The sequence below is a fragment of the Cyprinodon variegatus genome, unplaced genomic scaffold, assembly GCF_000732505.1.
Source record: "Cyprinodon variegatus isolate N-32 unplaced genomic scaffold, C_variegatus-1.0 Scaffold1036, whole genome shotgun sequence".
NCBI lineage: Eukaryota > Metazoa > Chordata > Actinopteri > Cyprinodontiformes > Cyprinodontidae > Cyprinodon > Cyprinodon variegatus.
Genome location: NW_015151489.1, coordinates 2,253 through 19,774, shown reverse-complemented (window position 1 = coordinate 19,774; position 17,522 = coordinate 2,253). Strand labels below are relative to the sequence as shown.

Here is a 17,522-nt window from a genome sequence, read left to right as displayed (position 1 = left end):
CTTTGCAAATGGAGCGATACTGATATTAACCTGATCAGATTTTAGCACGAATGCTTTGATCATGTGATAACTAAACCCACTGACCCATGTAATATTAATCAATGACTTAAAGAAACAGAAGCAGAGAGTTTCTATTAAGATGCCTAAATATGGGAGATATTAGTTACCGTCCAATATCATCTGATATTAGTTTTTTAGCTGATATCAAACAGATATCTGGTATCAGATGAGGACACTCCTATTAATCAGAAATTCAAAGAAGAGGCAAACAACGGCTATTTTTATATGCATGTCAGTAGATCTGTTATATTTGCAGACAATCCTCTGATATTTTGGATCGGTGGAACTTGGCTGACTGGAGCTGAGAAAACTTTAAGAATTGATCCCAAACTGTGATTTTATAACATCCTTTCAAGCATTAGGGGGACAATTTTAGTAACTTAAAGCTGATATTACACCGTTTACCATCTTGCCATGGACCCTTTAAGGACCGAAGTTAAGCCGATTTAGCAGGACACCAACCCAGGTCACATCATTTAAGTACCGTATGTGTACTGCTTATGATAATCCTCTGCCTACTTTTTCTTATTTTATTAAATATATTCAAAGTATCAACACACCTTCTGGGAAACTAGGTTCATTGTTTACCGAGTCCTCCCAAGCAAAGAGGTAGTTATTAGGTTAAATATTTAGGAAGCAGGTTGTGCAGTTTCTGTATCAAGCGTCCCAATAAGAGTTGCTCTTCATCAGTGCAGACAGAGTGTTTGCATTGCACTGTATGAGATTAAGAAATTTTATCAATCTGTAATTAATGTAATATTTTGGTGGCAGTAAAGTAAACATTGCAATGGAAGGCTCAGTTATCTAAGGATCAAATTACAAATCCTTTAGGTTTAAATGTAAATGAAAGTGTGGCAGACTGTTATTTACCTGAGAAGTAGATCATCTAATGCAGGGGTCAGCAACCTAAACTGTTCAAAGAGCCATATTAGACCAAAAAAACTAAAATAAATCTGTTATATAAGCCCTGTATGGCAACACGGGCTTTAAGTGTATTAGCCCACTATAAAAATGGATTATATGGACTTAAATATATAATAAGCATTCATGATTAAATGTTTATCCTGGAGCAAATGTCACATTATGTGACTGTGTTGCTGTACGATATTTGGTGCTTTAAGTTTAAATTGCATTACAATATTAATGTATTAGGCTTTGTGTCATTGATGAAATTATAGAAGCACAAAAAAAAATTGTCATTTTTATTTTAAGGATTTGGGGGTAAAAATTCAAAATACCTGCATAAGAGCACTACCTGTTGGATCTGTGAACGGATTTCCATCCTTGCAACCAAACTAGCAGCAGTAGTGGAGTTTGGAGATGCAATCTACTTCTTAAATCTATCTTTGCTCTCCTGTCATTTATTCAGAAGTTCTGCAATCACACTTTTTCTCTTACTCCCAACTTGTTGGTCGGCTGCATATTTAGCATGCCTTCGCTGGAATTGCCTGTCCAAATTACTCTTTTATTAATTGACAAAGTCTCATTACAAAGCAGACATTCAGACAATCCTTCCACATTGGTAATGAAAGCAAATTATTTGGTCCATCTTCTTTGAATTCTCTGTTCTCATCAACTGTCTCCTTTTTTACCACCTCGGAATCCATGGCATAAGACACACCCGTCAGTTTGTTTAAAACCGCCACCTGCCTGGCACCGCACCGTGCTGAAACGTGTGTTGCAGGCTAAAAGGCAAATCTTCGTTGACAGAAACGTTTGCATTTATTGTTTGAATATATTGATAATGCACATTTTTACAGCATTGGAGAACAGAATGAATACTTGACTTCATACACACCAAATTAAAACAAAAAAAAATCGATCTTTTTCCATTTTCATTCATTTTTGAAAAAGCTCCAGGAAGCCGCGGGTTGCTGAGCCCTGGTCGAATGCAACTGAAACTCAGGACTGATACCGAGTAGTTTCATGGAGGTAGAAATGCATTTTCCTCCTTTGCTGCCTTTTGTAAAAACTTTTTTTGCTAAAAAGTTCTATGACATTAAAAGATATTAAATATGCAAAGCGTGCAAAATTGTCACTAATAACATTAATGACATATAATGCAAAATTTTCAAGGGGAAATAAATGCGCACCTGTGTCTGTTTTCTTTCTAAAGGATGTTACGCAGACTGCTACGGATGTCTATTTATTGTTAAAAGGGATATGATGCAGACTGCAGGCACAGCAGCTTCCAGCTGAAGCTTCATTTCTAGAAAAAGACTTCTGTGTCTCCACAGTAGAAACACTGCTCACCTCCTCCACAGTAAGATCAAACAAATTGGCCCGTTTGAGAGTAAACAGGAACACACTAATTTAGAAATGACTCACAAGACTAAAAATGAATCGGACCTAAAGCAGGAAACACAAACTTCTTTACAGAAGTTGGAACAACATACTTGTCAAAACCATGTTACTTTTTAATTAATTATTATTATTATGGATTTAACATACAGTAGCAAGTCCTCTTGAATGGATTGCAAGCCTAAACTCTCTGACAAGCACAACAGATCATGAAGATGAAGATATTCGGTTGCAGGAAGCCATTAGGCCAATTTTCTTTTTCCCTTTGAGCAAACGCCTGAACCCATCAACTCAGCATTATTTCTACAGTCAGAAACAAAGTTAGTTAGAAAGCCAAGTCCAATCTTCTTAAAATATGACACACCAACAATCAATATTCAATAAACAGTGTCATTCTGTTTTGACTCCACTGCCTATTTTGATGTCCAATATGTAAGTGTGGAAAGTCTATAATCTTGTCTTCTCTTGTAAAACGCAGAACCATTAGCATCAGACATCTACTAGTTACACAGATATTGTTGTGCAGGCAAATCCTTGCAACAATATTCTTCTGAAGCTGCATAAAAGATGTTTTATCTCTAATTTTCAGCCTGCTGATGTATAGGACACTGTTAAGATGTCAGGTTCTAGGAAAGGATTCTTTAAAAGGATCTAAATTATATCATTATCAGTCTGATGAAGAATAAAGAAAAACATGCCATTCATAAAAGGACCCGTAGGCACAAATACAACTAAACCCACTTTGCGACACGGGGGCAGCAGCATCATGCTCTGGGCGTTAGATACACAGAGCATTCTGCAGTGAAAACATTGAAAAAATTAGAGAGTTGAAGTAGCTAAAAAAAACAGAAACAAAAAGGAGCAATTAACAGAAACTGCTTTGAGAAAGGAGAACTTTTAACATCAGATGACTGAAGAAAGAGGAAGGATCACTGTTAAAGGGAAAGGCGTAGATGACTGGGGAATAACACAGGAAGACCCCAAAAAAAAGCAGCTGACCTTTAAAAATCAGGAGGCTTTAATGGTGTCATGAGTTTGTTTATCACTGTTACATAATTTCCAACAATGTAGTTTGAAAAATACCTCTTAATAGTTACCTTACCGGTATTTCCACTGTATGTGTTTTAGCTTTTATAGGAGATCGGGCTTTGCTAGATATGGGTCAGTTAAACCAACCATCCAACATTTTCTTTTCCGAACTTCCAACACTTTTCTTCTGCAGCTGAATCGACTTTGCGAGGAGAAACTTTTGCCGGCTTTGCTCAAAAAAGTTTTGTGATTTACTAATAATTAACAGCATTAATGGACAATGGAGGAAACGTGCAACTCTTGGTTGGAATCAATATCAAAAATACTCCAATGAATTACAGTTAATGAGAGATGATTGAATGATAAACTTAAATCACAAGAATATGATTTTCTGTTTTAGTAAATGTCTCTTTGCCTTTTTTTTTATATAATAATTCAATTTGCTAAGGGACAAGATTAAAGACGTGGCAGCTGCTATTTTTCTGTCATTCAGACTGAATAAAAAAAGGAAGAGTATCCACTTTAAAAGGGAGTGGTGCCTACTAATGATTTTGTTCTGTGAACCATGTTCACCTCTGCAGAAATACTTGCTGTCATCATCTTTTTGCATCAAATGGTATTTCAAGGCAAGGATATTGCTGTTAATAAAAAAAAAAAGAAAAAAAAAAACAGTTCCGTTTTTGTAGAGAAAGCGTTAGAAAGGGATTTGGTAGCCGCCATTACAGAGCTCACCCAGAAATGGCAGCAGGTGTGACTGTTCCTGCAAAGACAATGATGCTGAAATCATTGACCAAATAATGGCAGCAAGGAAAAACACTCCTGTCCATGAAAAACCATCAAGGATAGACTGAAAGGGGATCATGTTAAGAGTCGCGTTTTATGAAGTGAACAGAGAAGCAACCTAGAAGCCATCATGGTTGCAGTCACTTTTGTCATTATGAATTGCTCCACTTACAATTTTACCTCCGAACATTGCAATGAACAGCGATCATTTGACAATCTTCATTTACCAATAATTGGGTCACCGATCAGTCAGTGTTTTTCCCTTTATTCAGGGTGCAGAGGAAAGATTGGCATTTTATAGATTGACCCTTTTAATAAACTTGATAAATCAAAAATTCTTGCCAAAGACTCTTAGGAACTCAAAACCTCAAAAATGTTGAAAATGATTGGTATAAAAATTATTGGAAAAACATTTCACGATTCTTTTAGGTTTCTGGTTCTTTGCATGTCTTTTTGGCCAATTTGATACTTAATTCTAATGTTATGCTAACATTGAAACATGGATAAAGTGGCCCCATCAGCCTTGGGTTTATTTCTTGAAAAAGAAAAACATGAATCCTTCATCCAATCTCTTCTTTTCTTCCTTTTTTTTGCGACAAAACAAAGGTAAAGTTATATCCTCCACGCCGCATTACAAGGGTCCAAGTTTTACCTCTTTAATCCTTGGTACCCAGAGCTTCTAAGAGGGACTATTATCAACTCTCTATAAGGTTCTTTGCACTCAGAACAGTTTTAAAACTTTGTGATGAACTGTATCGTATTGATAGATCTGGTGACAGCAAAGGGTCGCATGTGTAGAGATTGAGATGATTTTTAGTTTTAAGGAGGAAGGTAGTGGCACTGAATAATGGCTAATGGGACTTTGGGTGAACAAAACATCCCCCATACCATGATACCAGCGCCACCAGCCTCAACAGCTGATAAAAGGCTGAAGGGATCCATCTCAAAGATTTAGCAATTGTATTCTGGCAAGGTTGACACATGACGTTTTTGAGCGACGGCTATCGTTCCATCATCGGTAACCAAATATCTCCCCGTTCTGCTCAGACCGATGTCACCGACAAAGCTTTTCTATTCACACGACTCCTGATCAGAGGCCGTTTCCTCCTTTTCAAACCATCTATAAACCAGAGCGGTGTCTGTTTATGAAGATCACAGCAGATAAACAGTATCTAAAATACCAAATAATCACCTAATGTCCTTTTTTTCCCCACAAAGCTTCGTTTGAACCTCAGCAAACAGTCTTTAACATGTTTGATATATCATGCCCGTTAACAACTTTAACCAGAAAAACATGATGCAGAGCAGAGACACAGCGCTGTCTTTGTCTGTGGCACACATGAGTTACTAAAAATAATACCATCATGTCTAAATGCAGAACAAAGCTCCCATAAATAGACCTGTACGATCCCTAAAATGTGCAAGGAGCTTAAAATCTGAAAGAAAATACTTTAGTCTTCTCATAAGATATCTTTATCTGTTAAGCAGTTTGATCAATAGTAGACAAATACTAGCATTTACTGAAATGCACACCTCTTCCGTGCCACCTTAAGTAAACAAGGATGTTAGACATCCACGTTTGCTCTCTTTGTGCGTGTTATTGTGTCACTTTAAATCCCTTATCACATCGGTTCCTAAACATCACAGTTTAGAGTGTTTTTAGAAGAGGTGGACAACGACAGCTGAGCCAGCCCCTTTGGACGAACTAAAGAGAACTTCAAATATTTGTTCAGAGAGTGACTTTAGCAGAGGGTTCGAACGTCAAAAGGGATTGTTTGAACGCCCAAGAAAGGGACAGCAGAAAGCTTCCCCATTGGACGAACTCAAATCTAAACTTTAAAAGATCGCTTCTCTTTTTTTGTTTGTTATACGAGATCTTGATGAGAAAGAAAACATATGCAAATCTAGACTCAAATGTTGCAAGCAGTTCTTTTTGAAGCTCATAATGCAAATCATGCACAGTCCTATATGAAATCCAGCCATTTCATACCTAAAAGTAAAAAAAAAAAAATCCCCTCAAAAGTCAGCAATTTTTTTCAGGGATTATTATGTTAGAAGGATCCATGTGATCATTGCTTGGAAAACAAGAACAAAGGAAATGAAAAATTTCCTGGGAATTTGCACTTTTATTTTGCTCAGCTGTACGTTTCCAATAAATAGCAGTTATGAATTTTGCAGTTTGTGCTTTATTGCGTTTATTTAAGTCTAATCTACACACCATCTTTAAACAACAGCAGAAAGCTTTTTTTTAAATCATCACAGGCATCCATATACATACCTCTGCAAAATCCACTGTGCAGCAGCTGGCAGCAGTGCATATATCTGTAGAAACTCTTCATCTCCTCCACCGTAATAGAGACAGATCTCTCTGTTCCATACTCCTGCTTTACGCTGCCTTCCCTCATATTCTCACTCTCCCCCTTTTCCCTCACTGTCTTCATCTCAGGTTGAGGGACGGGTATCGGCAGGTTTTCACTCTGCTCTCTTCACGTGTTTCTCCCTATCTGCTCCTGCTGCACACCTGTCAAGATTTCCTTTTTGATCACGTCACTCCCGATCCCTCCACCCCTCCCTCTTCCAGCTAACTACTGTATCTTTCAACCAGTAATTGCTTGCAGTTTGTAGGTGGATCTCAATAAAACATATTAATAAAAAGCATTAAAAGAGATATTTGATACTATGTCCTCCAGAATTTGCAAACCTTGCCAACTAAGCTATATAATGTCATTGTGATCTGTGCATCCAGTTATATAGATAAAAAGTTGAGTGGAAGGAAAAAGTTTGTTGGGAAAAGGTTGAAGAGCAACAAAGGTAAACGCAGCATGGGACATATTCTCCATTTCATTTAGAAAAATGAAGATACACAAGTGTGCCTCAAGAAAGTTAAACATAGAGTTGCATCATAAACAGAGCAGGATACTTTAAAGATTTAGTTCAGTTAAATTTGATAAGTTTAGCTGTGCTCAGCCCTGACTTCATCTGCTGTTCAGCCTCATGAATAATCCCAGGCTTTCCTTCAATCCTTATAAGGCTACAGCAAACCAGTCATGGCAAAGGAAATTGCATAACATGAGTTATGACCCATTTTTAAGAATAAAAGAAGAATATCATGTTATACAGCTGTCGTGATATTTTTATTGAAGGTTACGATATGTTAGATATGCTAAATGCTTCAACACCTAGCTTTGAGTATAAAGCTTAATAGCTATATGAGTTAGAAATGGATCAGTCTGCCTATTCAAAAGCTACTAAAGTAACACTAATCTTTAAAATTAATATCCCATGATAAAGATGGAATCACAGTTAAGACAAAAATCAGACTTTTAGCAAATATCTGAGCTGTTTTTTATTAAATCCTGTTACTAAAATATCACTAATTCATGGAAGCTTTGCTTTTTTTGTTTGTTTTCCTTTAACTTAGTTGCACTGAGTGAATCGTACCGATTTTCCTACAAGTAGTCAAAGCTCAGACATGCTTATATCTATAAAAGCAGAAAACGGCAAGAAAATGAAACACTGACCTTGTGTGTATGTCTGGGTGGATTTATGATTTTTAGTATTTTTTGCAGGTTGTATGCAACTCCAGAAGCAGGAAGACATGCTAGATGAGGTCCACTTTGTGCTCCACCAGCTATTCATCCGTCTGTCAACTGACTAACTGGTAAGATCGAGGCTATGAAGGTTGAATATTGACTCCAGGGGTAAGATTGCAATTAGCAACTAACAGAGGTCATTGTGGCTAATCAGTAACAGCACTCCAAGGAGAAGTCCGCTAGTGCCCCTCCTGGTCTGCTGAGCTGAAAAAAACCACCACACTAGATCTTTCTTTTTTTTCTGTTAATCATTCTGCAAAATTACCATTAAACTTCTTGTATTTTAAAAAATTAGAGAAACCCAACAGTTGGAGTCCCATATCTGATCCTGCTGGTAGGAAATCCTCCTCTGTCATCTTTGCCACATTATAAAAGATAAAAAAACGAATCTGCAGGAAACTGTGAATCTCTAAGTTAAAGAAATAGATAAAAAGAGAAGCTTTTCATCTATAAAAGCTGTGCAAAGGGGCTTGGAGTAGATCACACTAACCTCTTGTCCAGGGTGGTCGGTGGCTCTGACTCTGCTGTGTTTGTCGGGTCAGCAGGTTGATAGATACAGACACGTTGCTCAGGAGTTGAAACAACAACTCTTGGCTGTCTTGAATTAACTCCAAAAGAGACATTTTCACATGGCAGCATTTAGGTTTTTTGTTGTTTTTTTTGTCAATAATAATAATAATGTGAACTCAGTTCCTGCTGCATTTCGTCCCCTTTTCCTTCCATTTTGGAGCTGTTTCTGTCTTCTCAGTGTGTGGCTATTTCATGAGTTTATCTCAGGAAAAGAGGGGTGGAGGGTGGGTGGGACAATAATCCCCTAACAGCTCATTATACCATACCAGTATATGAAAGTGTCTATACACGGCAAAACATAGAAATCTAAATAAGTCATTTTAAATCAAAATAAGTGCTTTTTTTTGTTGCTTTTTTTAATTTAAGAGGTAAGAGAGACAACTTTGCAAATGGAGCAAGACAATTTACATTTAAACTAAGAAAAAACAATTACATTGTATAATTTCAAGTGCATATTATCTAATTATCTTATTTCAGGAGTAAAAATACTAATTCCATTGGAGAAACATCTGATTCACCTACTCAAATTAAGGGTAAATACACTAAATTTAAGACATTTTCACTCATTTTGAGATCGTTTTTGTAGAGCAAAAATTTATTAATATTTTTCTGAAGTAAATTTTTCCATCAATTGAACAGATAAGAGAGACCCTTCCCCAGATGGAATAAGACAATTTACATTTAAAATAAGAAAAAACAACTCTAGTCTTTTATTTTTAGCAAATAATATTTAATTATCAAATTTTAAAAGTAAAAATGCTCATTCCATTGGCAGAGCATCTTTCCTACTCAAATTAAGGGTAAATAAATTTTTTTTTTACTGATTTTGAGATCATTTTTGCAGTGTAGACTTCATTTGGAAATGGTCCCCAGTTCTGTAACTCAGCGCTACTCCAGACATTTTGAATTGAGAAAACTTCCTAGATATGAAGAGAAATGTCTTCAAACTTGGAAAAACAAAGTCCAGTGGTTTGTTTTTTGTTTTTTTAAACCTTTTTTCGGAATGACTATGACCTGGATGACTGAGAATCTTCACCAGCGCGTCCCCAGTTCTGCCAATTCTACAACTGAAAATTTTCCTTCTATTGTTACAAGGTTTTTTTATATATATATATATATATATTTAATAGAGTAACAGAAGGTATTGTGTTTATCAACTGAAAGGTTAAATATATATATATATTTTTTTTTTTTTCAAGAATAAGTTAATTATGTCACAAGCATTAAGATTTAGCCGCTGTTAAATCCCAATAAAAATACAGTTCCAACAATTTCCTACAGTCAAAAAGGATATATTAGTGTAGCATTATAATGATGGGGTGCTTGTTTCCAGCTTGGACAGGGAAGGGAAGCTGGCCAGTATTTTTGGAAAACATGCATTATGCTTTTGCAGGGAAATCCTAAAAGTCTAAATAAAATCTATGTAAACATAGAGTTAGAGCTGCAATAGAAATGAAAACAAAGTAATATAAGGTTGGGCATTTATAGTATTGTTTATCACGATTGTGATACATTTCTAGTCATGAAAACAATTCTATTTGTGCAAAAAATTAGAAAAATTGATGATACAAAACAAATAAAAATATATGAACTGTGAATTTTATTTTTTATATTCATATTTTTTTTTTTTTTTTCAGTGGGCAAATTTGAAGAATGTGATTAAATATGGTTTGCTACAGGATGTTTAACGATCTATCCCGCTTCTTTATGCAATTGAACAAACTGGTGAGAAAGGCCACTTCTATCCTAGTCACAGTGGACTCAGTGGAGGAAGTGACTTACATCCATCATGGAGAACACCTTCCATCCTCTCCACCAGTCTGTAGAGGAGCTGAGCAGCTCCTTTAGTGAAAGATTCTTACACCCTGTTTGTAAAAAGGAGCGCAACCACAGGTCAGTCATCCCTGCTGCAACCACACTCTGCAATGCAACACTACAACGGCAATAACTTGAGCAATATCTAATGTGCAATTTACGATTTGGTACCCTTTGCAATAACCTGTTATCTGTGTTTGACACCCAGAGCAATAACTATATATATAAATATATATAAAAACCCATGTAAACACCCTGTGCAATAACCTTGTACAATGATCCTACTATAAAAAATAAGCAGTGCGTCATATGCAGTCAATCAATCCATAACAGGTGTCCTGAAGTAACCTATTTCAAGAGTAGTCGTGATCGTGGGGATCTGATTGCTGTGGCATGCAGTTACAGCTATACGGTTACCTAAGAAAAATGTATGTTTTATCATCATTTTTATTGTAGTACCGCAAAATATGGCGATAAGATTGTAAGGCCTCGTGGAATAGCCATTTGTTTGTTTTTTTATGATTCAGTTATTTTTCAAAAATTGACCGAACCTTTTAAGATATACCTTTAGGACTTAAGCATGACTGAGTATTCAATTTCTTTGTACAAAAACTCTGCCTACTTTTTAGATTTTTTTTCTTTTTACATTTTCCTTATAGTTTATGGGATTACGGGCATATAAGCATTATTGGATATATCTGCCTCTTCTGAGGCCTTTCTTTTCTTCTCATGCATTTCGTAGACCGTTTTTCTCTTATGAACTTCGGCCATTTTCAAAGAACCGTGAGAAAGGTGAACTTCAGTGACTGTCTGAAACCGTAGCTCACCTCTCATATATGCCTGAAAGTGAACATAAGCGGAAAAAGATACCTAATGGGAAGAGCACATGGATGGCCTTACGTAAAAATATCACCAGAATGATTGACATTTAGGAGGACCACTTATTTAGGTGATCCACCTAGAAGTAAAAGATTGTGCTCTATACCTTTAAATCAAGGCAATCATTACTGTCTGCTGCTGCTTTTCCTTAAACATTAAAGATAATTTTTTTCAGTTATCATATTGTCTATTTGGTGTCAATTGTTTAAAAGAAATCCTTAATAAATGCATTTCTTGTTTATGTAATTTTATTTATTATGATTTTTCTGTAAACCCCCTGGTTTATTATGAAGTACAAAAAAAAAAACTTGCTTTGTGTGGTATTGAAAATTCCTAACTTGTGGTCTGGCCATCAAGAGGCAATGTGTTAAAAAAATATATATATATATATATATATATTTTACTGACTTTAAAAATCTTTTATCCATTTTACCAGATTTTTTTTATTTTATTTCTTTTTATTCCATATAAAAGGGTTTTAATTATAGATTCTACAGACAAATTAAACCTGAATTAAAACAATTTTTACTTGCAAATATTTTTAGATAATTTATAAATCACTATTTTAGAGAAGGGTGCACATTAAGTGATGTAAATACCCTGAGAGTTCATGAGTTCATCTACCAAACACTATGCAATAAATATACCGTAAAAACTAGATTCTAGATAACGTTAGAGAAAGTTAAAATGCAAATGCACATACATGTACTGCCTTCCGAAAGGGAACGCCTATTACGGTAAACGCATGTGCGAGTGTGCACAAGCCCATTTCTCCTCGTGCATGCTCTGTTGAAAAGTTGCTGTTTACATCGCTCATACAAGCTTACTTTCTAAAAGAATATTTGCAATTTTTCCACTGTGTCAGACTCACCACCGGTGCGTGAAAATGGGGACGATCAAGAAGGATGGTCTTATGTAAACATATCACAAGTATGATTGACAATTAGGAGGACCACTTATTTTAGTGATCCACCCGGAACAAAGAACATCCTCCAATATATATCTAATAAATCTAGTTCAAGTATCACAAACATGTCTGTTTGTCGCCAAATAATATTGTTTAAAACCTCCTTTTAACTTAGTTTTTGTTAAAACTTTTCTTTTTCTTCCAATGGCAGGGAGAAATGAAGGCTTATCTTTATGGAATCGGCAATCAGATTATTTAAGTGCACTGCTTTTTTTTGTTTCATAAAGAAAACATGACGTTTCTTACTTTCTCACTAACTTAAATTGGTATGAGCTGACAGGGTTTGTTTAATATCTTGAAGAATATGACCTCTATTCTAAAAGTGTTTTAGGTTGGGTAAAAAAAAAAAAGTAAAGAATATGATATAAAAGAAAAAAAAGATGCTTAATCATCAAAGTTAAATCTTAAATTGCACAATCTTGTAAATTACTAGCAAACCATTGCTTTTTATGGTGCATTCAAGAAGTCTGGAGCTAAAACAGTGGGAACTCCTGATGCCAGCACTCCTGGCGCTTCTTGGAAATTGCAGCTACTAAATGAATGAAAGAAGAAATTACACTGGTGCCATTTGCAAAGGTCTCCTCCTCCTTTAGATGCTCGCATTATCTTCTGCTTCGCCTAATTCATCACCACACAATAGCATCAAAATTCCGACTTTACAGCTTCAAAGGTAACTGGCAAAGTCTGCTCATGCACTTTTCATTATCTGGTATTCTGCACAATTAGATTTATTAATGAGTGAAGCAGAACAGTCACTGTCAACTTCTAACAAGAAGTCGAATTGTTCCTACATTTTCTTTTTTTTTTTTTAGATCACTCTTGAACCCCGTGTTCTCATGAAAACTAGGAATTGATTTACGACTTCCAAGGAATTGAATATTCATACTTGTCTCTGTCTCTCACAAATATTAGTAGCAATGCATTTCTCGTGTGATTTAGAGTGGAGAGCCGAAGCAAAGACTTTTTAACTAATCTTGGTAAGAAAAAAATTAAATAAATAATATATATATATATATATATATATATGAATGAATCTTACTAAAGTAAGATTTTCATTGAAGTCATATTACTCTACAAGTAGGTAGCATACTTTACCCAATAAAGCCATTTGAACAGTTATGCAATGAAAATAGATAATTTTATTCCTCACTTCATTTTAACCACTATGAGTCCTTAAGAGTTTGCTTGTGAAAGCTGGGTTGGGTAAATAGTTTTTATTTTTTTAGGGGTTTCTTTTTATTACCTAACTGCTTTATATTGCAGCACATAGAAACTGCCACTTTAAAATAAAAGAGGAAAAAATGGAAGAAAATTATTTGATTCGAAAATGTCTCAATATTTTTAGAGCTAGACTTAAAAAAGAAGACTTAAACCCAGCCTGATTTTGTTTTTAACATTTATAAACTAAATCAGGAGTTTGGAATCGATTTTTAGTTTAAGAAAGAAGTTTGAATGGAATCACCTTTTATGGGTTTAACACGTTTTCCCATCTTCAGCTCTTTAAAAAATCCAAAACCTGATCAATAATCAATAAAGTAAAAGGCAGCAATTGGTAACATGTTCAGTAGACAATAAAGAAAATAGCATATATAGAAAGCACTAAATGACAGAAGAAGAGAAAGAAGAAGAAACCAAATAAACCACAAGGGAATCAGTAAAGGAAAAATGAATCTCACATCAGAAATGGAAGCAAACATACCGAACAGGATTAGGGCCAATGAAAAAAAAAAAAAGTCAACAGATTTTTAAATTCTGACTTTTTTCTCAGAATTATGACCTCAATCTCAGAATTATGACCTTAATCTCAGAATTATGACCTTAATCTCAGAATTCTGACTTTAATCTCAGAATTATGACCTCAATCTCAGAATTCTCACTTTAATCTCAGAATTATGACCTCAATCTCAGATTTCTGACTTTAATCTCATAATTCTGAACTTAATCTCAGAATTATGACCTTAATCTCAGAATTCTGACTTTAATCTCAGAATTATGACCTCAATCTCAGAATTCTGACTTTAATCTCAGAATTCTGAGCTTAGTCTCAGAATTCTGACCTTAATCTCAGAATTCTGACTTTAATCTCAGTATTCTGAATTTAATCTTAGTATTCTGACTTTAATCTCAGAATTCTGACTTTAATCTCAGAATTCTGACTTTTTTTTCCATATTAAACTGAAATAGATTTTAAAAAACAGTTAACTTTTTTCAGTGGCCCTAATCCTCTTCCATACAAACATGAAGAGATTATGACAACAAATGTTTATCTCTTTGGAACCAGATTTATTAAGTAAAGAGGGAATGAGTGAAAAGCCGCTAAACAGAGGAAACATTCATTAAAGACAGCTGGAGAGAATCAGTGTTAGCAGAGTTTGACTCCTACTAAACGAGTTATTGGACCGTACAGAATCAAAATTGTTCTTTTATCTGAGCTGGAAACCAAACAAGCTTATTGATCTGTTTATTCTCTCAGGAGATTTAACCATTTAACCTAACATTCAACCACCAACAGTGGCGTCGGGTGAAGGAGTTTGCCCTGCAATTGCAGGGTTGTTGGTTCAAGCCCTGGCTCCAGCTTTCAGTGCTGCTGTGTCCTTGGGCAAGACACTTCACCTGCTGGCCATTTACTTTATGCTACCAGGACTCCAACTGGGGCTAAGTGATACGGGTTAAAAATCTAATCTCTGATTCTTTTTTCCTGCCAATTTCAATTGATTGTTTTTCTTCCTTAAGTTTTATAATAAAAATTACGTACATTACTTTCAAAAAAGTAGTTTTCACAATCATTGCCTTTGGGAGGGAACCTTGATTTAAAGGGAAATGAAATTGAAGCTGTGAAAATGCTGGTAAAACAACTTTTCCCAACAAACAATGAAAAGAGAACAAACTTAATGTTAGCATCTGGTGTTACAAAGTCAGCTTGTTTTTCAGTTATAAATATATATCTAAGAAAAAGAAATGTGATGAACTGATGTCACCCTGAGCTATGGAAGCCCAAGGAGCGCATCGGTGGAGAAACAATCCTGATTTTCCAGGAATTAAATTATTTATCAGCCTTAACTCCAACACCTATAAAGGCTCCTCAATCATCTTTCAGGCATCATGGAAACTTTTATAAAATAAAACCAAGGAGTAAAAGGGGATCTAAAGTTAACCAAAGTCCAAAGGTTTTTCTCTCTCTGACAACAATAGATACAATAGATTTAACTTTTGACCATTTTATCTCAACTAAAACAGTATATTATATAAAACGCTTTTAAAATTTGACCTTTCTTGGCTGTAATTTCATGAAGAAAATTATTTTTTCATAAAGAAAATCCTTGATTTTGACTTAGGACTCCAGTGCAGCTGCAGCAGTAGACGGTTCTCATATAAACATAAAGCAACAACATCCTTAAAGTTTATTTCTTTTAAATAAATAAAATAAGCTATTATTAAAAGAAAAGATTACATATGAATTTAATCAGGGGAATTAGCCTAGAAAAGCAATTTTTAAATAAATAAATTTAATTTATCATTAAGAAGATTCAAATAAAGCAGTGTTGAAAATAATAAAATCAGGTAAAAGCTATAAGAAAATAAAATTCCTATTCAAAACTACTGACTTCTATGGTCCAAGGAACACAATAAAAGTTTAAAGAAATATCTGAGATTCAAAATTCTGACACACGAGGTGAGAAAGATGCCAGAACAAAGGATTAAAAACATTATTAACAAAGAAAAACAGGGGGATTCATGTAAAAATCCAGCCGATTCATATTAGTTAAAGTCGCAAAGCAGAAGATATTATTTATAGTGCAGATCTATTATATGAAAAGGCTGATTTAAATGTGATGCTGATAAAAATGTAACATTTATGATTCATAACTTCGAGATTTGCAAGGGAGCGGCCCGTAATCCCAGCTGCCTTTGACTTGAAGTGTGTTTTTTTCTTATTAGAATATTTAAAGCACACTAACCAAGACAAGCTATTATTTCTCAGCCATTGGGGAAGTATTCGTTGCTTTTGTTATGAGATTTAAAAGAGGAAAATCCTTCAGAGAGTATGAAAGTTTATTTTCTACTGCTGACTTTAGGGGAGTTAGATAAACTCACTGATGTTGTCCAATCTTAAAATTGATGGGGGAAGATTTCAGAACCTGATTTATGAGGAATATTTTATATATAAAGTCAAATACAAGTAAGTTAGTGCAAATTAGAGGTCATTTATTTCTTCCAATTTGTGTTAAAATCTTTAAAAATTGACAGGACATTACAGATTAGTGATTTATAACTCTGAATGTCCTTATTTTTTGACAATCTTCTTGCCCTCCATATGTTTCATTTGTTTCAGTATTGTTTTAACATGTATGGGTACAAAAGTTTATTTATTCTAGAAATCCGTTAATCTATATAGGGCCAGAATTATATGAGCAAAGTAAAAAAAAAAACATGCAAATAAGATTGATATATGATAGTAAACTTGATTATTATTGATGCTGATAACAATAAAAAAGCTGTTTCTTTAAACTAACCACCTTCAACTTTCTCTGAGATTCACCAATGACTACAGTTTATAATGAAAATAGTTTCTGAGGATAAGTATGTTAGGCGTAGTGGAGCTGACAGTATGGAGGCAAACAACTATAGACCAACTATCAAGAAGAAATGGCAGCATCATGCTGAGGGCTCCTTTCACTCCCTGTGCTACCATGCTAAAACAATTCATCATCAATACATTCGAAACTGGGCATCGACTTAGGTTTGATGTTAACGTCCAACTGGAACTTCATTTTTAGTTTTACAATATTAAATCAACCTCTTAACTCTTTTATTTATGCAGACCATAACACAGTAATTATACTTCTGTATCCAAAGGCTTCAGACAGCCTAACTAAATATAGAAAAATGAAATGTGGGAGGGAATAAGAAATTGCATTTTTATGTTATTTGCATTTATCATATTTATAACACATGTGTGAGGCTAAAACCTATATTTGAATAGTGAAGTGCAAAATAGTGTCAGAAATCGACGGAGCTCCTTACTGGTGGTTGTCGACAACACCTCAGCCGTCTCGTCCACTTCTTCTGCCAAAGATGCCTTTTGTCCCATATTTACTGAATGAAGAAAAAAAAAAGTAAAATAAAATGTGAACTCTCTTTCTTCTTCACATGCGAGTCAGAGCCTCTAGCAGTGTAACAGATAAACAAGTGCAGTAAGTCTCAGATGTGTGTGGGTTCTGCAGGAGGACAGCTCAGGTGAAACTGCTCAGAACGAAGTAAATGAGAAAAAGAAACAGAAGGATTTTTATTTCGATCAGCTGAACACAGCGAGGGAGGGGGAGGAAGGAAGGGACACTGAAGACAGTTCTCTAATTGCATAACACATAACGACCTCCATGGTTCTGTTCTCCTACCCGTGTTAACGACATTAGAGCTGCTAATTTGATCCACTCAGATGGGTCTTAGTTTACACTAGCATTTTGGACACGTGTGATCATCTCAGGCTTTCATATAGAACAAAACATGATGAAAACTGGCCAAAA

The 17,522-nt window shown here is 35.0% G+C and overlaps 1 protein-coding gene across 7 annotated transcripts in view; it reads right to left on the bottom strand.

The window, feature by feature from the left end:
- Positions 1-17,104, bottom strand: part of LOC107100959 (guanine nucleotide exchange factor DBS-like) — a 67,438-nt gene extending 50,334 nt beyond the window's left edge. For 5 of the 7 annotated variants that reach the window (XM_015399663.1, XM_015399666.1, XM_015399668.1 and 2 more), the window contains exon 1: positions 6,452-6,629. In XM_015399663.1, coding sequence (XP_015255149.1) covers positions 6,452-6,614 — 163 coding nt within the window. In that variant the 5' untranslated portion in view covers positions 6,615-6,629. Of the gene's footprint in view, positions 1-6,451; positions 6,630-8,256; positions 8,439-17,022 lie in introns of those variants that run through there. The other 2 variants (XM_015399669.1, XM_015399664.1) reach the window with 2 other exon arrangements.
- Between the last annotated feature and the right edge of the window lie 418 nt (positions 17,105-17,522).